At 47.0% G+C, this 26508-nt stretch overlaps 2 protein-coding genes across 4 annotated transcripts in view; both read left to right on the top strand.

Moving 5' to 3' along the window:
• The window catches only part of MED13 (mediator complex subunit 13), a 94894-nt gene extending 93142 nt beyond the window's left edge, over window positions 1-1752 (top strand). For all 3 annotated transcript variants that reach the window (XM_020786808.3, XM_020786805.3, XM_020786803.3), the window contains exon 30: window positions 132-1752. In XM_020786808.3, coding sequence (XP_020642467.3) covers window positions 132-264 — 133 coding nt within the window. In that variant the 3' untranslated portion in view covers window positions 265-1752. The remainder of the gene's footprint in view (window positions 1-131) is intronic.
• A 4526-nt stretch (window positions 1753-6278) lies between these two features.
• Window positions 6279-26163, top strand: INTS2 (integrator complex subunit 2). Its single transcript, XM_078379292.1, has 25 exons — window positions 6279-6377; window positions 7700-8180; window positions 9353-9491; window positions 10149-10251; window positions 10608-10721; window positions 11270-11400; window positions 11830-12003; window positions 12648-12874; window positions 13942-14067; window positions 14813-14884; window positions 15036-15150; window positions 16148-16216; window positions 16310-16444; window positions 17297-17473; window positions 18004-18115; window positions 18812-18916; window positions 19258-19422; window positions 19951-20152; window positions 20634-20759; window positions 21239-21428; window positions 22110-22421; window positions 22624-22731; window positions 22983-23088; window positions 23240-23416; window positions 24175-26163. Exons 2-25 carry the CDS (start codon window positions 7888-7890, stop codon window positions 24336-24338), a joined length of 3642 nt encoding a protein of 1213 aa, XP_078235418.1. The 5' UTR covers window positions 6279-6377; window positions 7700-7887; the 3' UTR covers window positions 24339-26163.
• The last annotated feature ends 345 nt before the right edge of the window (window positions 26164-26508 follow it).

The raw sequence follows: 26508 nt of genomic DNA, 5'->3' as shown, positions 1-26508 counted from the left end.
TGCTGATCTGCTCGGTCCAAAGATGCGTTGCAGGTCTTTGTTTGGAGATGGAGGTGAGGGGGTGGGTGGGAAGCCTCCCTTAACAGCTTTCTGTACGGTTGTTTCTTATTTTTTCCCCCCTGTTATCCCAGGTTCGTGTTGGAACAGTACAATGCTCTCTCCTGGCTCACCTGTGATCCCGCGACCCAGGACCGGCGGTCGTGTCTCCCAGTTCACTTTGTGGTGCTGAATCAGTTGTATAACTTTATGATGAATATGCTGTGATCTTTATCTGAACTGAGCAAGAAGAAGAGGAAAAGAACCCCACAGCCACACATACACACACACAAACACACAACGATGATGACGACAACAAAGGGAAACAAAAGTTTTCACTGCAGGACTAAGTTAATTCTTCTCTGTAGGAGTCATTTTGTGATGGGGTGGTGGTCTCGTTCCTCATCATTTCCAAAAAAAAAAAAATATATTGGGGGGGTGGTGGTTTTGGTTTTTCCACCGGTGGGGCGCAGTCCCGCCCTCTGCTCAGCCCCCCTCTCTTTCCCCCCCTCTTTTCGTTGATGCATTGCCTGCCCCAGACTGATCAAGGTGGTGAACACGTCTGTTGAAATGTATTATAATTCCTCTTTTTCAGTAGCCGAGTAGCTCCTTTCCCTCCCCCTGCCCCCACTCCATGCCCCGTCACAGTATTTGTGAAGAGTATATGAGCCATAGGCCCCAGCCATGTTGAACGGATGTTTTGAAAAGACCTAAGCATGGAGACGACGATAGACGAACGAGGGAGAACCGGGGGAGGGAAGAAAAAAAAAAACCCAACTTGTCGAATGCTTTTGGAACACTGCAATGTTCTTGTATTGGATTATAGTACCTAGTATTCAAACAAACAAACAAAAAAAATATGCCTGCATCTCTTATTTATTGTAAGTTTTTAAATGTATAAATTGTCTTATATTTCTTAACCTCTTTTATAAAAAAAAATTTTCCTAGAAGGTTTATACTGCCTTCTTGCTTTAAAGCAATTGGTCTAAAATATATATGTAATCGTCTTAATTGAACGTTGCAGTAGGTTGCTTTTAGAGTATTATTTTTTTGTAAGGGAGGGGTTGGCAGGGAGGGGCCTGGGAACAGTAAAATTTGTATTTGGTCTTGATGTACAGTTTAACGGGGAATATAGGAGGTGGGTGGTGGGTGGGATATAGATGTCCATACCATTGTGTGTGGGAGATTTACAGCTAAGCTGTAGTTGCAGATTATACGTGTACAGTAATGAAGTTCACTGTGTTTATATAAAAATTGAAGAAAAAAAAACAAAACAAAAGGTACCGGGTCTTACAGCAATTTTATATCACACCTTTGCAGAGTTAACAGAATGGCAATATATTAAAAAAAGTGATATTGTTAGGTGGCTTAACTTGTAGTGAGAATTTAAAACAAAGAAAAATAATAATAAATTGTTTTAATTTTTTTTATTTTTATTTTTTTGGGGGGGATATTTTTGTGGAGGGCTGAGACAAACTTTCTCAGGCCTCTTCCCCGGGTGGGGTTTTGTGTTCTTTTTAAAATTGTTTTGTTTTGTTTATTTTGGTTCCTCCAAGGGTGGAGGAGGTGCCCGCCTGCCTGCCGCAAGGGGCCCTCACCCCGCTCCTCCGAGGCGTGCGTTTTAGTCAAGCGAGAATCTGTGTCCCCCGATGAAATCGCGACACTTTTAAAGAGAAATACCCTTTTCCCCCCTTCAATAAAGCTGCGTCACTTTCATCTCGGAGTAGTTTTGTGTTCGTCGCTAAGACCCCGTGGAACCCTCTTGGCGTGTGAGTTGGGGATTCACGTCGGAGCTGCACGTCCTGGTCCTCTTCAAGCCTCTCTCCTCCTCCAGAGGCTGAATGTTCAGCCCGTGTGTGGGGTGAGCGCCAGAAACGGTAACAGTGGGCGAAAAGAAAGCCCAGCTGGTTTTGATTTTCTAAAGAACAGTGGGCATCTATTTAGGGTGACCTAAACAGTTTCTATGGATTTGGTGCAGACAAAGCCCTGGCACTCCCAAGATGATTGTGGGACTGCAACTCCCAGCGTTCTTTACGGCCTGCCGGGAATGGCTCTCCAGCAACATCTTGAGGCCCACGTGGGCCTCGTGCTCCCAACAAGAGGACTGTCGTCTTCTCCCCTCCTCACACCTCTTGTTTTAATCTCTGTACGTGCAGGTGGGGGGGGAGGGGGATACTCTGTGATGAAGGTCCCAGCCTCCCTGTACGATTCTCTCCCCTCCCTTTTCAATCACTGTCTAGGTTTCCGGCATGACAGAGCACCAAGGAGAGGACTTCAGAAGGCGGGTGATGCTCCCCTAACCACTCCCCTGTCTGTCCGTCCTTTCTACCCTCGACACGTCCGCCCTGAGGCACCGCCTGGCTTCCCTTTGGGCACCACAATCTCCTCTTCCCCCCCCCCCCGTATCGGCTGCTTTCACCCCACTAGATTCAGGTCTCCACGTGAAAGAGCCGTCCCGAGGTTTTTGTGTTGACCCCTGCAGATCTCGAATCCGGATGTGGTTGGTGAGTTGTATCTGGTGCCCTCCGCGGGGGCGGAACCAGTGGCGGAGGCAGCATCGGGCACCTGTGGCAGGGTAAGTGCGGGCCTTGGGAAAAGTTAGTTCTGCCACCAAAACTAATCCTTGAATGAGCTTAGCTTTGCCCTTGGGGTGGGCAACCTTCGTTCCCCCCCCACACACATGTTCTTGGACGGCAGCCCCTGTCAGTCTCAGCCAAGCAATTTCTAGTGGCGAGGGGATGATGGGATTCGCAGTCCAGCAGCTGTAGTGTCATGCTTGCCCTCTTGTGCTTTTAAAATTTCGCCAGAAATAACAAACCAGGGTTGTCGAAGGATCAGAAGCTCAAGACAAAAGATTGCCTATGGACTCGCATCCCCCTCTCCTGCCCCCCCCCCCAATACCGCTGCTCTTTGGGCCACAAGTAAGGTGTGGATACTGAGTAGCCGCCTAGATCACTTAGTGTTGCTGCCCATTGCATCTGGAATCCTCTGAAGGAAATGCCTGGTTTCTTTGCCAAGTCACGAACCGGGAAGCCCTCACGGCCTGAATTGATGTACAGAGGCATTTGAACCCAAGCAGGTTTGCAGTTCCTGGGAAAAGGAGTACGGTAACTCTTGAATCGTACATTGGACAGTGTAGGAGCTACGGGCATTCAGCGCAGCTCTGGGAAATCCTCTCAAATGTGTAACAGAAATACTGTACGTGCATCAATAAAGGCTTCTCGAGTTGTCATCAAAACTGCAGGTCAATCAGAAAGCAGTGCATTTTGATCATAAAAAAATGGGCAGTAAAAGTTCTGCAGTGTTGCTGGAGAAGTCCCTACTAGACCAAGGCAGAAGTGTAGCTATGGATCCGCTTCTCTTAGTCTTTTGTAAACACTTTTGCAAGGTTTTCTGGGTGAAAAGGGAGCCCCCCTCCCTCTGAAATCGGCCTCTTTTTAAGCAAATGCAACATAACCAAGTGCAAGGGTTTAAAAAGCCATTGAATTAAAAGAGATCTGCAGTTTATTGCATCGCATCACTGCCTGGTGGGTTTGTGTGGGTTTGCTCTACCAGGATTGACACTAGGGATGCTATTCTGAGCCTATATCGTTCTTGCAGCAGGAGAATTCGAGCCAAAAAAGAGAGAAACTTTTTCATGTTTCGCATTGAGTTCTTCCAGCATTCATTCAAATAAACAAGGTGTTTCCTCAGAACCTCTAGAAAGCCTCTCCTCTTTCTTCTGCTTGATGATTTTTGTTTTGTTTTGTTTTCTTTGAGAGTTTTTTTGGGGTGTGTGTGTCCGTTATGGGTTCTACAAATCTTGGCAGGAGGTCTGCATTGTTAGGCTAATTTCTGTTAGTTTGTTTTTTCATATATACTAGCGCCAATTCTATTGTGCATACTTCGTAGTGAGGATCAGAAGGCAGGAGGGTAACGGTTCAGTGAATCAGGAGGAAGCGTAATTAAATCATTTGGCGTTGCAGTTGCAGCATTAAGACTTATATTGTCCCTACATTTAAATATGCTTTAAAAAAAAACTCATATTGTGCATTTAGCAGTATGGCATAAATAACCAGGTGTGTTGATGCATAGATATGCCTATGTGTTTTGCATTGGTTTTTTAATGTCATGAATGTGCAAATGTGTTTAAGGAGAAATTTGCAGGATCAAAAACATGCATGATCCCAACAGAACTTGTTTTTCAGCCTGTTGCAGGCTGGCAGTCTTGTTCTGTTAATGTTTAACCATTTCTGTGGCCATGCTTTAGGAAGGATTTTCCTTTCCACCAAGTTGGTATCACAGTTCAGCAAATTTTGCTGCTTAGTTGCCTTCTTATGATTTCTTGAGAAGACAAACTAGTGTGTCTTGAGAAAGCAGGATCTAAAATGCTGCAGGGACCCAAGTCACGTACGGACAGTACCTTTGTCTGCATCTGTTCCTAAAGAAATAAAAATTTTACATTGAGAGAGAAAATAAATTTCTCAGGGTTACACTTGGAGAAAAGTTTTAATGTATAATAAATAGACCCTTCAAGTCAAATAGAGCTGAGAATTTTGGTCAGAAAGCTTACTTGGGGGGGGGGGAGAGAGAAGTTGTGACATTACAACTGAATATCTGAACATTTTTTTAAAAGCCAGGTCACTTTAGGGAGGTGGTCTTCAGTTCATTTTCAGTAAGAAACATTGAATTGTCCAATTCTCTTTATTTAACATTAGGATAAAGAAAAAGATACGGAACAAACACTATTGCAGAATGCAATAAATACAACGGAGTTGTGCAAATTGTGTTCAAGTCAATTTTTTAAAAAAGGTTATACTTTTTTAAAAATGGAATAAATTATTCGTGAAGCTTTTCTTGTGGTGTTTCTTTGTTCTCAGCAGCTCCAACTGGCTTTTTTTTTTTAAAAAAAAAAAGTTAAAACATGTCTCAGGCTTATTTTTATTACACTCGTGTCCAACTTACTGTACACAGCGGTTACTGTGATGTTACACACTCACTCGTAGTTTTACAGGGTGGGTCAACGATGGGACCCAGATGATCCCAGGAGCTTCGTAGCCTGAGTGGATGCTGGAACGTGGGCGCTGCTGCTCCGTCGGATGCAACTGTGGACCTTCGTGGGTTCTTGGACCGCACCTTTATCTCCCTCGGAGTTTCCCCTGGGCACGAGGGACTCCTGCACTTTAAGCCTTCCTTATCTTGTAAGATAACAAACCTGAAAGCAGCTCATAAAAGCCCGATCACGACAGCTGGGCAATGTCCAACTTCCTTGGTTTCTCCGTTCTGAAATGGAGGTAGAATAAGAAAGAGGGCCTGCATGATTGAATTTTGGTTCGTCTTGTTTTTCATGTTCTGTGGCATCAAGTCCCTTGCAACGCATGGCACCCCTGTGAACAGAAGCCGCCCCCCCCCTTGACAAACCAGCTCAGACCATGTGAATTCAAGGTGGTGGGCATATGCTGGAGGTGGCTTGATAGCACCACAACCACAATGATTATTTTAAAAATGAATTTTCACTATTGGAAATTCCTCTGTGTGTTCATTATGTATAGACTCAATTGTACTTGATCATGTAGACGTGGATTTGGGGCCAAAATAATGTAAAGGGTGCTGTAATCTTGTGCACATGAAACAAAGAGTAATATTAACTGCATTAATTGCATGGCTTCCATGTATAAATTCAGTGGGATTGCTCAGTAGATGGAGACATACTTGTGTTGCCTATAAAATGGATACATCAAATGGCATAACGTAAAAAAAATGTTATTTAAGTATTTTTAGCCACAACGTAAAACAACAGTATGTAAAGCTGTATGTAAATAAATAAATAAAGCTAACAGACTAAAACACTGAAAGGATCAAAAACATAAATAGCACATTTAAAATATATATTATAGACTGTCCAGCTACATTCTGCAGCATTTTTCATAACTATAAATATGCAGATTTGTTCGGGTTTTTTTTTACAAGTGCATTCTGGGAGCCGTAGTCCAACAACACCCATCTGCCTCGCTCTAATTATAACTTTCAACAGTGTTGCATATAGATTGAGGATGATGGAAAGGCCTCCACTGCTAGGAACGGAGCGTCGAAGCCGAGAAAGATAAAAGCCTCCTCCGCCCCTCCCTTCCGGTCTCCAGAGGGAAGAGAGCCTGGGGCAGCCACTTCCGGCCGGGCGCCGGAAGTCGGATGCCGTCATTTCCGCCAGCGCCGGAAGCGCGTTGTCGGCACCGGCCAATACGGGCGGAAGTGACGCCCTCTTCCCCCCCCGCCGGAGCGTCGGAAAGGCGGTGTTACGTCTATTTCCTTCCCTTCCGAACTCTCTGTGTGTGTGTTTTGAGAGGCAGATGTTCCCATTTTGGGTTGGTTTGTTTTTAATACTGAGGGTGGGGGAGGGGCGGGAATCCCCTCCGTGTCTCAAGTGGTGGTGGTGGGGTCTGAGGGCGCCTCGGACGCCTGGGTTCCCCTCCTCTCTGGTCTAGCAACGGGGAGAGAGAGGAAGGCTCGGACGCCTGGGTCCTTTTGTGAGGGCCACTTGCGCGCGCCCTTCCCCCCCCCCCTCAGCTTCCCTCAGCTTCGTGTTAATTTCAATTATTTCCCTCCTTTCTGTGGCTGCTGTTCTTCCGCCCTCGCTTGGCTCTTCCCCGCGAGGAGGTCTTCCTGTTTCCCGCTTTTTCTCCCGAGCTGCTCCCTCCACCCGCCTCTTCCATTTTCAGCCTCATAATAGCCCTGCGAGGTCGGCCAGGCTGAAGCAAGAGGGGCCGGGCAGAGGCCAGGAGCCTTCGGAAGGGGGCTTGGCCCCTATTCGGCACTTTTAATAGCTCAGCGATGGGAGAGCTCGGCGTTTTTTCTTAGATTCCCCCCCCCCCCCCAGCCTCTACCCTGAGGGATACTTTTCGCACTCATGGTCCAAAAGCATGGGAAACTATATTTTCAAATGATCATTTCCAGATACATATTTTCCTGTACAAATTTATTTATTTGCAATACTTACAGTCTGCCTTAAATTTGCAATATTTATACTGTATTCTGCCCTGCCTATTGTGACCTCGTCACATCGTTAAATAAGTGTTCTTATTTAACTTAAATATTTAAAGTTGCAAAACGTTAAAAGAAGCTGAATCCATCAATGCATGAATAAAATCACAGAATAGATGGTAGTGAATTGTGCTAGCTGCCTGACAAGGCGGGTGTCCGGGACGGCAACTGGTGTCGTGTTAGTTGCCAGCCTTTTTTTATATGACGAGTTTGCCCATAGGCGAACACCAATGGGATTCCAGCTGCGGTGTAGAAAACATTGTTTGAAATAAGTAGGAAGCGGATGATCTGTGTTTAAGAGGAGCACGCTCCTTAAAGATACACATGAAACCGAATTGTGGGCAGGAGGAACCTCAACACAAATGGTCTTTGTTTTGTTTTGCTGGATACATCAGGGTAATGCGGAAGATTTTTGAATTCTGCAAAGTGCTTTAGAGAAGAAAAGGCCACTTCACGGTTTTACCTCCCTAACTTTAGTAGCACTTTTGGATCAAAAAAAAAGGGCTCTAGCAGGCTATATGGCTGTGAATGTTTCCCCCCCCCCCCCCCGCGCTCATTTTGTGTTATTAATTGCCTATTTATCTCAGGATGGAGCAACAGCAATAAACCTGTTCTCTTCTCTGTCTTCTGTGCACCCCTTCCTCAGCAGTCTGCAACCTTTGGGATGTCGTGCTGTCATAAAGCTGCTGGCTGTTGGATGCCCTGCGTACCAGCCGCTTCAGAGCAGCCGTCCTGAGGAATGAGGGATCTTGGCCGGCCGCTCTGCATCCGGAGGGCCTCCCTCGTCACTTCGAACCCACTGCGTTATTTTGACTTTCACTGCGCCTCACAAAAATGGCGGACTGCCCAGCCCTGCAGTTCGTCAGCCCGTATGCCTTCGAGGCCATGCAAAAAGTGGACGTTGTGCGTTTAGCAGCCTTGAGTGATCCGGAGCTCCGCCTCCTGCTCCCTTGCCTGGTGCGCATGGCGTTGTGTGCGCCAGCGGATCAGAGCCAAAGCTGGGCTCAGGACAAAAAACTCATTCTTCGCCTCCTTTCCGGAGTGGAAGCTGTCAACTCCATTGTCGCTTTGCTGTCTGTGGATTTTCATGCTTTGGAGCAGGATGCGAACAAAGAGCAGCAGCTGAGGTAATGGCGAAGTATAGCGGCAGGTACATTTCTTCCTTTTGTTGGTGTTGCGATTTTTGCAGAAAAACACAGTGTGATAGAGCAAAGGGAAGGCATGGTAGTGTTTAATCATTACAGGAATAATAGTTCTGAGAACATTAAATATCAGATGAATGCAGTTAAGTATTATATGCATTCATTTTTAGTCTGGTTTGCAAAAATAAGTGGAAGGGCTTTGTCTTCTTCCAGGTTAATTTTAATATTTATTCCTTCCATGAATATTGGAAGAAACAGTTTCCTCAAGGTGCCCTGGAAGAGATACCCATATTGGTTCATCTTGACAAGGGCTGGCCTCAGTGATCAATAGGGCCCCTTCCAGCTCTGCAGTTCTATGATGATGATGATTATAATCTCCCCTCTAGCCCCTTGATGACATTTACGGCAAATTTGCAATATAAGAAGACACACATTATTTTATTATATTGATTTAAACTATTTTACCCTGCCTTTCTCCTTAAAAAGGACCCAAGGCAGTTTGCGCCATTGAACGACAATATTAGAAGCTGAAAAAGGTCAGTATACGATACTAAAAAGGATCAAACAGATGCCACCCTAGAAAACGGTAAACAAAAGCAACACCAATACAGTGTTTCAGTATTCCCAGAAACTCTGTAGGGACAAAGATTTAAGACTCCAGGTAGGCCTCACCCAAGTGAGAACAAATCACAGCGAGCCAGGCTCACGTTAAAAGCGATGCCATATTTTTAACCAGTGAGGTCTGGTTGAGAATTGGAACGCTGTTTACATTTTGGAAAATGTTAATGGGAAAACCCCAAGCGGCCAGCTTCAGCGTTGCCCAAAGGTGCTCGGGACGGAACCCGAGATGTTTCAGGCACCTAAAACGTGAGATCTACCTCTGGGCCAGCAGCAATTCTGGACGGCCGTTTTAGTTGGTATAATGTTTGTGAAAAGCCGTTGCGGAATTTTGAAATAACAGAGATTGAGGAAGCTGTCTCATACTGGATCAGAGTGTGAGCCCGTCTGTCCCAGTGTTGTTGGTGGAGTTCTCGAAGGTTTTTGACCTGGATATCTGAGGTCTTCGCCCTGCAGGGCCATTTGCAAAGATTCTTCCCATCTCAGACTGCTCCGGCGTACTGTGTTCTGAGCGGCTCTGCTCTCATCTTCTCCTTTAGGCATAAACTTGGAGGAGGAAGCGGCGAGAGCATCCTGGTCTCCCAGCTGCAGCATGGCCTGACCCTGGAGTTCGAACACAGCGATTCCCCTCGGCGGCTCCGCCTCGTGCTCAGCGAGTTGCTGGCCATTATGAACAAAGTGAGCCCTGGTCTTTCTCTCTGACTCCCTAAAAACACACACATGGGCCAATTTCTAAACCCCGTTTTCCTTGCCCTGGAGCCTTCCTAGTAGAATGGACCACAACCCCCAGCATCCCCAGCAAGTGAGACTGATTGGTGGCCTGCTGAGCATGCTGGGAGATGTAGTCTGGCACTGTGGGGAACTGCCAAGGTGGGAGGTTTGTTTCGTTGTGCACAATGGTGGTGTAGGGTCCTTTCCAGCTCTGCAGTTCTAAGATTATGATGATGATAATTGACATTTGATCGTCTCCATGTTTTGCACGTCGGCCCCTACTTCTCCTGACCATGAGCTGTATTGGCTGGGGATGACAGGAGCTGAAGTCCAAAACATCTTAAACACTTGTGTTTGAGGTTCTCTCTTCATAATTTTTTTAAAAGTGCAAAGCTAAGGAAGTTCTCTCTTTTTGTGGCCACAAGTCATAGAATCTCCCAGACACCAAGGCCACCCATCCTGCTGCCTGCAGGAATTTTGGGATCTGTAGTCCCAAGAAATCACAGGAAGTTTAAAAAGTCTTATTTTAAGTCCTGTTTCTCATATCAGTCAACGGGTGTTCTTTTCGTGTTCTGTTCTTAACTTCTGGGGGAAATCCTCTTTTAAGACAACCTCTTCTTGTAGGTGGCCGACTCCAACGGTGAGTTTTTTTTCAAGTCGCCAGAGCTGTTTGAGAGCCCTGTTTATCTGGAAGAAGCCGCTGATGTGCTATGCATCCTCCAAGCAGGTAACCTGCTCTCCAGAGTGTGTCTTTGTGCATCTTGTATCCACACAAATGTGTGATTTTGTTCCAGGATTTCAGTTAGAAGTCCAAGCAAAATCATAATTTGTGTGTGTGTGTGTGTGTGTGTGTAAATTTCCTATCTTAATTTTATCCCTTCAAGTGGATGGGAATTTTAACGCGTGCGGATTATATAAACTGGGTAGGTTTGCCTTCTAAAGCTAGTATTTGCATCGTGAAGAAACCCTCAATTTTCATCAGCAAACAAACCAGCGTATAATGTGGTTGACTCGGAAAACCATGAAGTTAGACTGGTGAGGGATGTAGTTTCTTTTAAAAAAAATAAAATCCTTTCCTTTCAGAGCTTCCTTCGCTGTTGCCGATTGTCGACGTGGCCGAAGCTTTACTGCACGTGAAGAATGGGGCTTGGTTCCTGTGTCTCTTAGTGGCCAACGTTCCCGACAGCTTTAACGAAGGTATCTAGCTTAACGAATAGCAAATTCACCCAGAGAGCATCGGGAAGGTTGGATGAGTTGGACTTTTTTTTTTATTTCAACATTCCGCCAGAATAGATTAAAGACAGTTCTTTGGGCCAGATTTAAAGACCAGAGGCTCTGTGGAACATCACAGTATAAGCTGGGAACCAGAATACCAAGGAGAAGCTGGAAGTCTCTTTTATGGATGGCCGTAGTTTGGCCTCATTGGTGTTTTTAAATTGCTTTTTATTTATGGGGCACGAGAGAGTTTTCCCTCCAAGCAAACAATTGGGAAATGCGGATGCAGCCGAACCATTCAGGTGGGTTTCCAGACAAGCAAGAACTGTTTTAGGCTCAATGGTTTAGGTCTCTGGCTGCGGAGCCCGACGTTGGGAGTTGGATTCCCCCTTGGTGCCTCCTTGCCTTGGGCTGGACTTTTAACTATGTTCCTTCCAGCTCTGAGATTATGATGATAAGCATGTCCAGTGGCTGAGCACAGTGTGTATATCGTGAACGAACGGGCCCGTGGACGCTCTCTGCCTTTCCAGTGTGTAGGGGCTTGATCAAGAACGGCGAGCGACAGGACGAAGAAAGCTTTGGGGGCCGCCGGAGGACGGACGCTCTGCGCCAGCTGTGCAAAATGAACCCCTCCCAGGCCCTGAGAGTGCGTGGCATGGTGGTAAGCCCGGTGCCCATCCTTTTGCTGAAAAAGGGGGTGGTGGGTGGAGAAGGGGGGGGTGGTCACATGGAGCGTCTGTGTCTGTGGCTGGACCTTGGTTTCTTGGACCTCCATCGTTTTTATTAGGTTCTTGCGGCCTTAGGGGCTGGAGCCAGGCAGGTTCCTAGGGTTGGTTTCCATCGGGTGCGAGGAAAGGAGGAACATATATGTTTTATATGCGTCTTTATTTTATACCTCACTCTTCAATGAGCTTAAGGTGCCGTACATGGCTTGCTACTTCTCAATATTTTGGGGACAGGCCAGACTGAGAGAGAATGACAGGCTCTAGGTCACCCCGTTGGATTCCATGTCACAATGAGGACTAGAAACTTGGGTTTCCCGATGTGCAGCCCAACCATTACCTTCTCCTCTTCCTTTTCCTTTGACGAGGTGGAAGAGTGCCATTTGCCAGGGCTCGGGGTGGCTTTGACGTTGGATCACACCAAGAACGAGGCCTCTGAAGACACCGTGAGTGACCTCGTGTGCTTTGTAAGCGGCTTATTGCTCGGAACCAATGCTAAAGTTCGGACTTGGTTCGGGACTTTTATCCGGAATGGGCAACAGGTGAGAACTCTTTTGACCATAGTTTGTGAAGAACACCAACTGCAGGGCGGGGGGGGGGAGCACCAGCTCTCACAAGCTGTCCGATACAATAATAACGATAATGGAAATATTTGCATGCTGTCAAGTCAATTCAGACTGATTTTTAAATGGGACTATATGTTAAATCTGTGTTTTTAAAAGGCAGTAGCAGGAGAGGAACAGAACTGAAGCAGTCTTATTAGAAGAACATATTTCAAAATGCCACTACGCAGACCTAGCCTGAGCCTTCAACCGCGGTTTGCTTTAACTGTGGTTTGTTGCTTCAACCCCAGGTTACAATTCCAGGCCTACAAAGAAATTGTGGTTTGGCTTGTTGAACTCGGCTGGGAGAGCTTGGATAGGGGGAGTGTCACAAGGAACTGACACAAGCGGGCAAACAACTTCAACCGCAGAGCTTGATGTGTTTCTGATGCAGTGCTTAACCACGGTTTGTGTGCCTGCTTTAAGCCAGGGATTCACACCCTAGGGTCTAACCCTGTCCTCCGTTGTGATTTAGGTAGTTGGATATCAAACCATGATTACTAAGGGGAAGCAAACTATGATTACTGAGTGTTACAGCTTCTTAGGGATGTATCTAGGTTTCTTGTCCCCTTTGTCCCCATTAGAGGAAGAGAGAGAGCATCGGCTCCGTGCTTTGGCAGATGAGACGACAGCTGCTCCTGGAGCTGGTGGGGATCCTCCCCGCTTCCCGCAGCCTCCGCATTAAGGAAGAAGCAGGAGCTGACGCAGAATCCGGCCTCTCGGCCTGTTCGGGGCTTAAAGAAGAAAACGTGGTGAAAGCCAGCGCCCTCCTCCGTCTTTATTGCGCTCTGATGGGTATCGCTGGGCTGAAGTAAGCATCTTTCAGAGCGACGTTGTCACCCTTAAAGGGGGGGTCTTGTAAAGACCCAGAAGCCCCTTTTCCCCCATATGTCCCCTTCCAACATTTGGAATTACAGTTTGCCATCCCAGCTTGTTGGTCATACAAACCAGGGTTAGTGAGAGCTGAAAAAAAAGAGCAATTTTTTTTAAGTTATCCCCTAGTGGAGGTCAAGGTTCTAGTTCCCATTGAGGCATGGAACTTTTAAAAGAAATCTGTAATGGGATTAGCTTTCTCGTCCCAGTGTTTTGCCGTGTTTGTTTGACCACTGAGTGATTAGTGGAATTAGTTTGGATTTCCGTTCCTGCCAAATATGAAGCAATTGTGCTGCCTCCAGTATAAGGTTCAGAGCTGCAAGGATAAAGTTCAGCCATGCCTATAGAGTGGATCATGTGTACAGAGGCATCCCCTGCAAGGCTCCTTTGACTTAAAACTTTCCAAAAGGGGCCACCACCAAGCAGGCTGCACCTGGGTAACCAGGAGCTGCTCTCTCTCCCTCCCCTCTCTGTCTCAGCTTGATCCTACCTCACAAGGAGGTTGTGTGTAAGGAGACAGAGAGCCGTCTGCTTTGAACCCACCGGAGGAAAGGCAGAATAGAGCAACGGTCCTAAGAAAAATGGTGGCATTGGGAGGGATTAGCTTTGGGAAAGATGGTGTTTGCTGAACTACGGCTCCCATCATCCTTCACTGTTGGCCTATACCAGCTGGTATTGGTGGGAGTAAAGGTCCTGCAGCATCTGGGAAGACCGCACGTTCCCGAGTGTGGCGCTAGAAGGTCTGGCTGTTTATTCCATGGGGGTCTGTTAACGCTGTCAGAAACACGGCTGACCACAATATTTAGTGAACTTTACATATCCTGGTTGTTCACGTGTAGTTTTTGCCTTTGTTGGTAATGAATGGGCTGGGTTCGAGACACAGCCCTGTATGGAACTGTTGTCTGCATGCCCTTTCCCTCCATTGCGGGGGGGGGGAGAGAAGGGACGTATCCTGCCCTCCCAGAGTGGCTGATTTTCTCTTTTGGTGTCATCGGCGTCTTGCAGGCCGACCGACGAGGAAGCTGAGCAGCTGCTGCAGCTCATGACGAGCCGCCCTCCGGCCACCCCGGCCGGCGTCCGCTTCGTTTCGCTCTCCTTCTGCATGCTGCTGGCTTTCTCCACGCTGGTCAGGTAACCCCCCCCCCCTTTTTTGCCCCCAACAGGGATCTTTCATAAACAGGAAAAGGGGAGATGAGTGTTAGCAGCGGGAGAAGGGAGAAATTCGCTGGCTGGGTGAAGATTTTAGGGTTTGTGGACACTGAAAAAACCAAGCATTTCTCTAGAGGTGAGATATTGAGGGGAAGGGACCTAATTTAAACGATCTTTCCTTCATACTTGTTTATTAAACTTTTCGTAAACTGCCTTATATTGGAAGATCTCGGGGTCAGTAAAAGCACGTTAAAAACTAAGGCACTTGAACTATTTTATTAAAGTCTCTAAAACACATTAAGGACTAAAGGTAAGAGGGAAACAGTCAAATAAAGGCATGAAGACCAACGCACGCCTTCATTTGACTGTTAGCCAAACGATAATAAACCAAGATAAGGATTCTTTATTCCATTCAGTGTAATTTTGCTTTAGTTTTTGTTTAATTTTTACCCTCTTCTTTTTCAAAAGTGAAACTTCCCAAAAAGGAGATTCACTCTTTAGCTTCGACAACACCCCCACCCCCACCCCCACCCCCACCCCACCCCGATCTAACATTTGAAACCTAGCAAGGTGCTTCTCTCAATGTCTTGTTTTCTTTTCATTTTGGAGCGTTCAGGTGGTTATTCATTGCTCACCCATCACTTAATTATTTTTTAAAACCCTCTCCTCTCCCCCCCCTTATGCTGTTGGTTTCGAACAACATCAAACTCCCATGTGTTTTTTTTAGCACTCCGGAACAGGAGCAACTGATGGTGATCTGGCTGAGTTGGATGATCAAAGAAGAAGCTTATTTTGAAAGGTGAGGCTATGCTTCCTTTGCCTAGAAAAGTAGATAAATACAACTCCCCCCCCCATGAGGCTTTGTTTCCTGTTCCCTCCACCCCCCATTTGCAAAAATCTTGAACTGGATCCTCCTTTTTCTTAATCTTCCTGCCTCGTGCCTCCGACAGCACTTCTGGGGTATCGGCCTCCTTTGGTGAGATGCTTCTGCTGGTTGCCATGTATTTCCACAGCAGCCAGCTCAGTGCCATCATTGACTTGGTCTGCTCCACTCTGGGAATGAAGGTAAGCATCTGCCTGTTGCTGAATAAACTCCGCACCCCACTGCCACGAGTTCCAAATTCATTCCTGGCTGGTTTGATTCGGGTTCCGCCTCTCGCCGGGAGGGAAGGGGGGGGCACTTGAAAAATCTCGTTTTCATGAAGAAGTTGCAGCGATACGATGAAAAATGGGAAGGGGCCAGAATTCAAGAGGAGAGCACAGGCGCGTCGGGTGCAGAAGAGCCCGGTTTCGGCATGTGATCCTGGAGGAGATGCTGCCAGTCCGTGTGAGCTGTATTGGGCTAGACTGGGCATATAAATCATTGCTTCTTCTGTCACTGTTTAAGTCATCACTTTATCTGGATCTTCCCCCCAAAATAGTGTCTTATTTAATCTTTGAGAAAATAATTATCGTACAGGAAGTCCCAGGTTAAAAATCCAGGAGAAAGATTCGGGTAGCAGGCGACGAGACTCTCCTAGTGGCCTTTTTTGGGTCCAAAATAGGCTAATTTTTATGTATTTTATATTTTTAGTCTCATACAGAGAGGAATAGACAGTTTCGACTATGTGTGTCTGTGGTGTGGCCCAGACACCACCTTCATCCTAAGTACACAAATATTAATTCATCCTGTGTTCAGAAATATTCATTAAACATGCTTGGATTTTTAGGGTATGAAAGTTAATGGCTGGTAACAAGAATTTTTAAAATGTATTTTAATTTTAGTAGTAACTGTTCATGGAGACGCTAATGAAACTTCCCACCAAGCTTAATTTAGCCAGGCAGTGGCTGAAATCCCATAGTAATTTGATTTTAGAGAAGGTCCGTTGAACTCGTGGGGATTTGGCGCATTCTCCTGTGTAAGTCTGTTCGATTCAGTAAGCCGACCCTTAGTGTTGATTTAGTTGGATTTCAGTCACAAAGTACTTGCTTTAAACTAAAGAAGGGGGTGAGCGGGCAAAGGAAGAATAGATGTGAAAGCAGAATCTCATAGCAGGCTCGTCATCTGTTTCCCTTTTCCCAGATTGTCATTAAACCAAGTTCTCTGAGTCGCATGAAGACCATCTTTACCCAAGAGATTTTCACGGAGCAGGTAACGGGAGGGGAAGGTGAGCCGCTACGCTCACGGACGGGTAGGATGAGCCTTCTGTTCCTGTGCTCTAGGCTTTTTGGTTCCCTCTCCTAGGTGGTGACCGCCCATGCGGTCCGTGTGGCCGTCACGAGCAACCTCAGCGCCAACATCACGGGCTTCCTGCCCATCCACTGTATCTACCAGCTTCTCCGGAGCCGGTCGTTCACCAAGCATAAAGTCTCCATCAAGGTACGTCGCCCCAAAAACGTCCGGAGAGCCCTGCCCCTCAGCGGCGGAGCAGGAGTTTTGAAGAGTTACGAGTTCAGTCCTCATCAGGAGTAGGAAAGACCCCTGGAAAGATAAGCATCCGTCAGAGTAGAAGATCTTGGGTTGAAGAATGTATAAATAATTGGGTCTGGTTTAACCCAGGGACTACATCTCAGTGTAGAATCGTGGAATCACAAAATCATGGACCTGGAAGCTCAATTGAGGCTGAATCTCAAGAAGAAACTTATTTACTGTTAGAGCAGGATGACAACAGGACCCATGATCTTCAGGAGGTGGTGAGCGCTCCGAGGATGGAGGCCTTCAAGAGAAAACAGGGCCACCAGATCTCCTTTGATTTGGATTCCTTGATCTGGACTCGATGGCCTTAAAGGACGCCTTCCAACTCAATTATTTTACGGTTCTTTGAGTCCCGCCCCCTTGCTCCAATCAAAGTATATCTAACAGATGGTTGTCTCGTTTTGTCTTGAGCGCCTCCAGGGTTGGGGCGCTCGCCACCACCTGTAGGGAGAGCACCTACCTCACCACCGCCCTCCCAGGCTTAGATGAAAGCCTCAGCAAGCGGGTGGAGTGATCTGGAAAAAAATAAGACCTTTCAACTCGCCGGCTTGCTTCTGTGGTCTTCTGAAAGACAGGGAGGCCTGAAGTGACAGTCCCGCAGGGAGCGTTTTGATCGAGGGGCCGCGAAAACCCAGAACCTGGCCTTTCTCCGGAGATTTCATGCTTGATGGAAAAGCAAATCTGGGGACTTGATTTTCTCCCGGTCTGTCGGTGGAAGCTCGGGCGGCTAAATTCGCTGTTTCTATTTCTCTTAAGGACTGGATCTATCGGCAGCTGTGTGAGACCACCACCCCGCTCCATCCTCAGCTGCTGCCCCTCGTTGACGTCTACATCAACTCCGTCCTCACACCAGCTTCCAAGTCCAACCCAGAAGCGACCAACCAGCCCATCACCGAGCAGGAAATCTTGAATGTTTTCGAAGGAATTATGGGGGTATGTATGTGGGTGGGCGGGTGCAGATATATACCTAAAAGGGAGCATTCTTCTGCACCAGGAGGTTTGGATCTGAATCCTACTGCTTTCGTGCATCCTTTGGCCGCAGAGGCTCTGTACACGTTGGAGGGTCCTGCAACCTTAAACCCAGCTCAAAACAGAGAACTAATTTCTGGCCTGCAAGCCTCCTTCCCCATCCGTGCACCTCCGGCCAGAGGTCATCATCCATTGTGCAAAGGACTGCTGGTGGACATTAGCAATGCCTTGTCCAATTCCTCCCCCTCTTCCCGTGTTCTTTTATTGCAGCAGAAAAACAAGGTACAAAAGCCCGAAACTTTATGGGAAAATAGTGAGGATAGGTTTTGTGTTTTGGGGAGTGGAAGGAGACAGCTGCAGGCTTGACACTTTTGTAGCTCCATTCTCTTTCTGTTATTTCTTCCCTAACCTCCATTTCCCCCTCAGTCTCTGTCGCCCCTTGTCTATTACCGTGGCCTTCCTGTTATGCATCGTCTGCATTTTTTTATTCCCAGGGAGGCGAGAACGCTCGTGGGAATCCACGTTACGGAATCACAGCCCAGCTTCTGGTTATGTATTACGTCCTGTCGTACGAAGAAGCCATCCTGGCCAGCTCCAAGACCCTGGGTATGGGGTTGGCAAGGCTGGTTGGGGTGGGGCAGGGCAACCTCAGCCAAAGAACCTGCGCTTGGTTGGGTCCTCGGTGCCTACAGTACTGCTGTAAACACAGGGTTTGATTTGGGAAAGCTAAGCTGGGCCAGGACTGGTTCCTCCTGGGGCGGGAGATCACTAAGGCGTGGGAAGGGTCTGTGTGTAGGGTCTGGAAGGAATCCGGAAAGAAACCTCGGAGATCCGTTGCTGCCACTCCGAGTTGGCAGCGCTGAGCAAGACGGATCGACTGTCATTAAAAGGCAGCTTGCTGTGTGAGCCAAATAGCACGAATGTTATGATTCCTAATACCCTGGCATATATTTACAACAAACTGTTTGCAGAACACCACTGTACTGTGGGTTGCAGTAGAGTAATAGAACCATTGTATTCATGAGATGAGTATCCACAGTTTTGCTTATCCATGGTCTAAAAATATTTAAATTGTTAAATGAAAAATCCCAGAAGTATTTATTTCCATGATGTAATTATCAGAACCGGTCACTAGAGGGTGCCAGACACCATGCTGTGCACAGAGTTTGCAACTATCCACGGTATTCGGCATCTGCAGGGGGGGAGGGCAGGAGCTTGGAACCGATTGCCTATGGCTCTCACAGTCCTGCTGTATTTCTTAATTGATGTAATGATCACTTCACTTGTCCCTTTTGGTCGCAGCTGCCATGCAAAGGAAACCCAAATCTTACTCGCCGGCCTTAATGGACCAGATCCCAATCAAGTACCTCATCAGACAAGCTCAGGGACTGCAGCAGGAACTGGGAGGTAAGGTCTACCGGGGTTTGGTGTCTGGTTGGGCTGGCTGGGCTCTTTTCCCAAAGCAAAACAACCCAACTAGGACAACGGAGGAGAAAATATCATGTGGACAAACTGTGAATCGATGTTGGGATGTCATTTCTGCCCCCCCCCCCCCATTGGCGCAAAATCTGAATTGCTCCAGTGCAGAATTTGTCATATTGCAAACTGCAGAATGAAACGCACTTAGTACTGGGGGTCACTGCTGCGCTTGACGCAACGTTATCATCTCCGAACCGTGCAGAAAATTTCTGTTGGAGAATGTGTTGGTTGTGATAAATGCGAACCAATCTCTCTTCCGAATTCCGAAGGCTTGCATTCTGCGCTGCTGCGCCTCCTGGCCACCAACTATCCCCACCTTTGCATCGTGGACGATTGGATCTGCGAGGAACACATCACTGGCACCGACACTTTGCTACGCAGGATGCTCCTCACCAATGCGGCTAAAAAGTATTCCCCCAAGCAGCTCCAGGAAGGTACGCCTCTTCCCTTATCGACATGGAATTGTATAAGGCAGGGGTTTCCCAGTCTTGGGTAACCCAGGGGTTCTTGGACTGCATTTCCCAGAATGCAGCCTTCACCACCAGCTATGCTGGCCAGGGTTTCTGGGAGTTGCGGTCCAAGAACACCAGGGTGACCCAAGGCTGGGAACCACTGGTGTCCTTTTTTTTTAAGCTTATGCATTTGTATTGAGCAGTGTTGTTCCTACTTCAAGTTCCTAAGACCCTGACCCTTAACGAGTTGACCCATTGAATCACCCATTGAATGGTAAGCAAACTCTTACGATTGGAAATACAAGAGGGTGGGCGATCTTGGCCTTGGTCTCCAGCAACACATCCTTATACTTAAGTCTTTTTAGCTTTAGTTAGGACGAGCGATTTACTAGCCCTTTGAGCCAATCCTCGCCCTTACCGAAGCAGTTTATTTGTACAGAGTTTTACGTAGAACACCCTCTTATATTCTCAAATGTTTAACACTTCTTTTAAACTTTTTTTCCCCCTTAGCCTTTTCAGCTTTGCAATCAAATCGCACCCGGGTCCTGCAGATACTGGAGCACTTGACGCTCCTTTCGGCGGGAGAGCTGATCCCTTACGCGGAGGCGCTGACATCCAACATGAATCGGCTGCTCTGCCCCGGGATCCCTCGGAGGCTCCTCCAGACGGTCAACAGGCTGTGGATGGCCTTGAACATGGTCATGCCTCGAAGGTGGGAAGGAGGTTTTGGCGGATGCTGCTTGAGCCTTTGCCTTGCATTGCGTGCCCCTTGTCGGGAGTCTCTCGACCTGGGAAGCCACCGCGGAAGGGCGTTTGTTACCATCCCGTCTTGATTTTTGGGCTTCCCAAAAGACGAGAGTGGTCTATGTGAGCCTTTTGGGTGCAACCAAGCAGAGCTCTCCCTTAGGCACCCTGATGGTAGTAACAAAATGGAACCTCCACATAACAGAGCAGTCTATCTGAACTTGCTCATGAGGACTAGCCAGCCATGTGGGAAAGCAGTTGCTTTCACGTCTTCCTAGTAGGCTTCTCCCTGGGACAGCTGGCTGTGGGGAACTTTTTTTGAAACCCATAGTCCTAGAGAGCTGTCTTGTGGCCAATCATGGAATGTGTGCTCCCAAAAAGGGTCCATGTCCTGTGTGGAGATGCCGCTCAACCCTGTCTTTCTTTGCTGCCCTCTTTTATTTTCCCAGGTTGTGGGTGATGACGGTGAATGCCTTGCAGCCTTCCGTGAAGATCGTCAGGCAACAAAAGTACACTCAGAAGGATCTAATGATTGACCCACTGATAGTGTTAAGATGTGACCAGAGGGTCTTCAGGTAAATCCTCCTCCCGGCCCCTTCTTGCTCTCCAGTACCACCTCGTGCTCTGAGCTTCTGCAGGAGTTCATGAGGCAAAAGACAGCAAAGCTGGGATCCCTCAGCTTCACCAAAAAAGAGAGAGCAAGTTTCTAGCTCTCATGGCTGCAGAGAGTGACTTGGCTTGCTGAAATTCCAAAAGCAAGCAGCAGATTGACTCGGAAAGAATCGGGTTGTGTGTGTATGCGTTTATCCGGGCTTTTCCTGGGTCTAGTAGGAAACTATCCGAGTGTCGCAAGGATGCGATAGTCTCTGTGTGCCTCCTTTAAATGCGTAAGTGAGAATTCAGTGCTTCCTTCCAAATTTGGGCTTCTGGGGTGAGCAGTGAAAAGCTGCCCGGTGCCGCTTAAGCATTGTCCTTCCCTCATTGTGCGGTGACCAGCTTTTTCTGAGCCCCCTCCTTGTCTGTCCCTCTGCCCTTTGTCCTCCCGTGCCCGCAGGTGTCCCCCTCTCATGGACCTGACGCTCCGCATGTTGAATGGCTACCTGCTTGCCTCCAAGGCCTACCTGAGCGCCCACCTCAAGGAAACGGCTGACCAGGACAACAGGCCCTCTCAGAACAACGTCATGGGCCTCGACACCCCCGAGGTGACACGGGAAGAATTGAAAAACGCTCTGCTGGCCGCCCAGGTAAATCCAGGCCCCGGATTGGTCTGCCACTCCGCTACCGGTGGGTGAGGTCTGGATGGGGAAGTGAGACCTTCCAAAGCGCCACCGAAAGAACTCCGTAAGGCTCCTTCGAAGGTCTCATACGGTCCCTGCAGAGGAAGCTGGCAGAGAGGGCTCACAGGGAGCGAAATGCCTTCCAGGTGAATCCGTTGCGTTCCAGTTGTTGGACCACCTTGTTCTGCATCAGACAGCCCTTCTTCCAAAGCAGTCCTTTTTGCGCCACACAAAACAAACCTGACCGTCTCTTTTACTTCTCTAGAAACACCCCAGATTTTCCTCTAAAGTTGGCGTCCCCAAATTTGCCATGAAACACAAGCATGTATGAGGTGCTGCTTGTTCTGTGCTGCCTTTCTCCACAAAACAGGCAGGCATGCCACTGCAGCTGTTGTTGGACTACAGCACCCATTGTCCCTCTCCCAATGTTTGCACTCCCTGAGGATGATGGGAGTTGCAGTCCAACCCAGAAACATAAGGGAGGCTACAGGCAGCCGGGCTGAAGCTCGCTTTAAAAGTGAAACGTTCCCTGGTTCTGTGCTGGATGAGATTGTGGATAAGTAAATCAGCGGATATTGATCCCGCCAATAAAGGGGCCCAACTGTAGCTCATTTTTACTGCTTGTTTCTACCTCTTTTGATCTTCCAGGATAGCGCTGCGGTCCAGATCCTCCTGGAGATCTGCTTGCCCTTAGAGGAGGAGAAATCTCCGGACAGCAGTTCCGGCCGGCTGTTGAGAATTGTCTCTGGGACCACGGGGTCCAGTCCTCGGAGCAGAAGACAACCCAAAGGGGAGGAGGAGGTGGAGGAAGAGGAAGAGGAGGCAGGGAGTGGAGGCGGTGGGGAGAAGGAGCAGGACAGCCTCCTGTGCAACCTGCGAGAGGTGCAATGCCTCGTCTGTTGCCTCTTGCACCAGATGTTTATTGCCGACCCGAACATCGCCAAGTTGGTTCACTTCCAGGTGTGTTTCCCCGGCAGTCTTGATTTCGGAAGCCCAACAGGGTCTAGGCAGGTTAGCCTTTGCATTTCCTGCCAGCTCTTTCACTCCCCTGAGGTTTCAGCTCTAATCCAGAAATCTCTCTCTCTCTCTCTCTCTCTCTCTCTCTTTCTCTCCCTCTTCCATGAATTTCCATCTTCTTGCTCCTTCTTCTTTGGTCGTCCAGGGCTATCCGTGCGAGCTGCTCCCCTTGACGGTGGCCGGCATCCCTTCCATGCACATCTGCCTGGACTTCATCCCTGAGCTGATCGCTCAGCCCGAGTTGGAGAAGCAGGTATTGCCTCGGGCAGTGGCCGCTCCGCTGGGTCACAGCTGCCTTCCTGCTGACCCTGGGGGAATGGTCGTGTTGCGAATATTATGACAACTCCCATCAGCCCCAGTCAGCGTAGTTGATGGGGGAAGCTGGGTGGGGAGTTGCAGTTCAGTAAGCATTACAGAATAGTTCTTGCTACCTCGGAAATGGTGGCGCGGATTTAACTTCCTTGTGGTCTTCCTTCCTGTTCCTTTCGACACCTCCCCTTCTAGATTTTCGCCATCCAGTTGCTGTCCTACCTGTGCATTCAGTACGCTCTTCCCAAATCCCTCAGTGTGGCACGTTTGGCCATCAACGTCATGGGGACACTGCTGACAGGTAACCTCGTGAGGAGTAAATTGAGTTGTGAGTCAGGAATGGGGAATTTGTACCTCTCACTCTGTCTGGATAATTCTGGCTAAAGGGGGAGGGGGAATCCCACTTACTGTAAACATTTCCCCCTTAACACACTTTCTGTTGTTCTTGCCAGTTTTAACCGAGGCTAAGCGTTACATCTTTTTTATGCCCACCCTTCCATGCTTGGTCTCCTTCTGCCAAGCGTTTCCTCCGCTCTACGAGGATATTGTGTCTCTGCTGATCCAGATTGGGCAGGTTTGCGCCTCAGACGTGGCCACCGAGACAAGAGACTTTGACCCAATCATTACACGTAAGTCACGGGGTCAAAAGCCCTGTGGGTGGTGAGCTGGGGTCATCTTTAAAGTTCCTGAGAGCTTTAAAGCTCTCTTCACTCCCGAGAGCAGGGCAGTACTACAGCACTTCAGGGAGAGGGTGTTCATATTATGCTGTCTCTTTACTGACACTTTGTTAAGCTTATCTTTTGTGGAGATGGCACTGGCAGTTAGGAATAGGATTTGGGTTTTTTTTTTCCCAGACTACAAATACCATAATTCTCCATTCTTGGGGTTCTGCCTATCTTATTGACACTGATAACATGATACACCTGGAGAAAAAAGTTTGGAAGGCTTGGAGGCATAACTAGGCCTAGCTCCACCCAAGCTTCCTGCTGAGAAGGAAAGTTCCCATATAGCACTGGGGCAGGAACAGGAAGCTTGGGTGGAGCTAGGCCTAGTTACGCCTCAGATTTTGTATAAATGTTAAAATTCCTGCAGCAGTGGAGTAACACAGTTGCAAAGAACATTGATTTGGAGGATTTGGGCTCTTTTAAGTCATTTATAGTGAATATTTTCTGCTTAAAAAACAGTATGGATAACAATACAGTAGTAACATATTACATTATATATAAGCAACAAGAATTTATTTTTCATTAAGAGGCAGCATGTTTCCTTGTAAAATGTTGCGTTCTATCGTCACCTTTTGCAAAACACCTACAAGGTCCCAAAGCGTTCTTGGTTTCTCTTCCTGAACCTTAACAACCACTTTCTTTCTGTCTTGAATTGTCCACAGGCCTTCAGCAGCTGAAGGAGAAGCCCTATGAACGGTTTCCTAAAGACCCAGCTGATAAAAGTGGAGCCGGGGACTTAAATAGCATGGACCCCAACGTCCAGTTGTGTCATTGTATTGAAAACATATTCCTGGAAATCATAAGCATGAGTGTCGGTGGAGTTTAAGGAGGCCGAGAGAAATGGAAGAGCTATCACTAGGTCATGAGGCGTATACTGTCAGCGCTGGCATTAAACTGTGCAGACTGAAGCGAGACTAAGAATTGCGTCAAACAAGCAATATGTTTTTCATTGCCATGGATGTGGGGCGAAGTTCTCTGTGAAAGAAGGAAGGGCTGCGTTCAGCGGAAGATCAGGCTTCCTTGGTGTTGGACCCCTTTGGAGTAATTTCGGTTTCGTTGGTTTTTGAAACAAGGGACGTACAAACTATGATCTGTTGCATGTTCCAGCCAGAAAGCTGTATTGCAAACTGAGATCTACAGCAAACTTGAATTTGGACAGGTGCCTCCAGAAATACCTATCAGCCTGTGGAAAGGAAAAAACCACCCCACTCTCGCAAAAAGTGGGTCAAGAGGCTGTTGAGAAACAAAACAAAGAGACAGTGGTTTCAATTGTGTGGGATTTTTTAAAAATGTATATTAATAGTTGTTTCCACAGAGCCAGCTTTCCTGTTTCCTTTTCAGCTTGTAGCCCACTGATGTTCGAAAGCCGAGGAATGGTGAAGAGGGGCACAAGGCTTTAAGAAAATTTTGGAGACTAGACTTTGAGCTTTTAGTCTCCCTCTGAGGCTGGTTGTGAGGCAAACACGAAGGTCTTTAGGTTTAGAAAGGACAGTGGTGGGTAGTGGGGCCAAGTGGCTATTTTTCCCGTTCACCTCTCTTAAACAGCCAGCCTTTCTTGGTTAAATTTCTGCTCCAGTTTAAGTCCGAGAACTTCCTTCTTTTAAATGCTGTCAGATTTTTAAAATTATGTTGGAAATGTAAAGTTTTAGATTCTGCAAAGGCAGTGTAGTCCTTGTGACAGTGCTGTGTCGAAATGGTCCTTGTAACTGGGATTGACAATGAGGCGAGATCCCATACATGGCCCACTCCTGCAAAGTGTATTTAAGAAAACTGGGAGGAAAATCTGATTTTTTTCGGTATCTGTGTCAGATGCTAAACTTTGCACCAGAAAAATAAACTTTTATGGTATTGGGCTGAAACAGCCAGGCAAAGGAGCAGTGGCCTGTATTCCTAGAAAAGGATAAAATGTATAAAACTGGAAAACAATCCTTCGATAAGGAAATTTCCACCTCCTTCAAGCTTTGTCGTACTAAGTGGTTGAAGGAAAAGCCGTTCCAGTCCACATGCTCATTTCATGGCCTCCTTACACAGTCCTTCATAGACTCTGATTATTATTTTATTTCATACTTAATAATTTTTGCAGCAGAATGCTGCTCTGGAATTATTTGCATGCACATGGTGTTTAAAGCAAAGGAAAAAAAAACAGTTTTCAGATACGGCTGCTGAAGTTCACTGCTTCTGTGTTTCTGATGCCTGAAGTCTATCAAACATTCCTCACCCAGAGCCTCCCTCATACATAATTATGAAAAAAGGGGGTTTTGTCAGTAAATTGAGAGCCCAAGTTGACGGCTCATATACCACCATCCTGTGCTTGCTGGCAATATTTCTCTTCCAGGTTCTTAATTTTTTCCTATTTTACATCTACAGTCCAATAACCAGGCTGAGCTGACACTGTTATTCAGAAGCATTGAATAGTGAATATTTTTAGCATATTCTAAAATTGCCAAGACAGTGGTATACAGCTTGTGTTGAGTTTATTGCCTTCTGTTCATTAAAACCTTGTATATTGTATTTTTATATTTAGAAGATCATGATGTGGGTTGGTTTTTTACAGAGACGAATGTAATATGTGTACATATCTTTGCTCGTCATTTGGTTTTCTTCTACTATGGTATCTTTTTAAGTAAATCTTTGGTAACTTTTTTTTTCAATGAGACCCGACAGAAATGAGTTTCTTATAAATGTTTGTACCATTTCAATGAATTGTCACTGTTTTTAGATGGTATATATTCTACATAAGAACAGAAAACTTATCATTGGATCCTGGATCTTTGGGTAGCCCAAACAGCATCATCTAATTGGAAAAAGACGAAAACTCTTATTGGATTTTGTGCTGCTGCTGCAAAAAGAAAGAAAAAAAATCCCAGTGGGAAATCTCAGTGCAGGGAAACAGATTGAAATACCCTGGACAATATTTTGTTTTCTTTGCTGGAAATTTTTATATGTATACCAGTTGTTGACAGCTATAATGTTGGGCTATTTGCTGCGTGATGTTA

Source organism: Pogona vitticeps, chromosome 7 (assembly GCF_051106095.1).
Source record: "Pogona vitticeps strain Pit_001003342236 chromosome 7, PviZW2.1, whole genome shotgun sequence".
NCBI lineage: Eukaryota > Metazoa > Chordata > Lepidosauria > Squamata > Agamidae > Pogona > Pogona vitticeps.
Note: the sequence above shows the minus strand (reverse complement) of the source record. Positions and strands in the feature narration are given on the sequence as shown.

Excerpts from the sequence above, each read along its gene's own strand:
- INTS2 (XM_078379292.1), top strand. The coding sequence starts at position 7,888 with ATGGCGGACTGCCCAGCCCTGCAGTTCGTCAGCCCGTATGCCTTCGAG. Across the intron at positions 8,181-9,352 it reads AACAAAGAGCAGCAGCTGAG|GCATAAACTTGGAGGAGGAA; the intron begins GTAATGGCGAAG and ends CTTCTCCTTTAG. Across the intron at positions 20,153-20,633 it reads AACATGGTCATGCCTCGAAG|GTTGTGGGTGATGACGGTGA; the intron begins GTGGGAAGGAGG and ends TTATTTTCCCAG.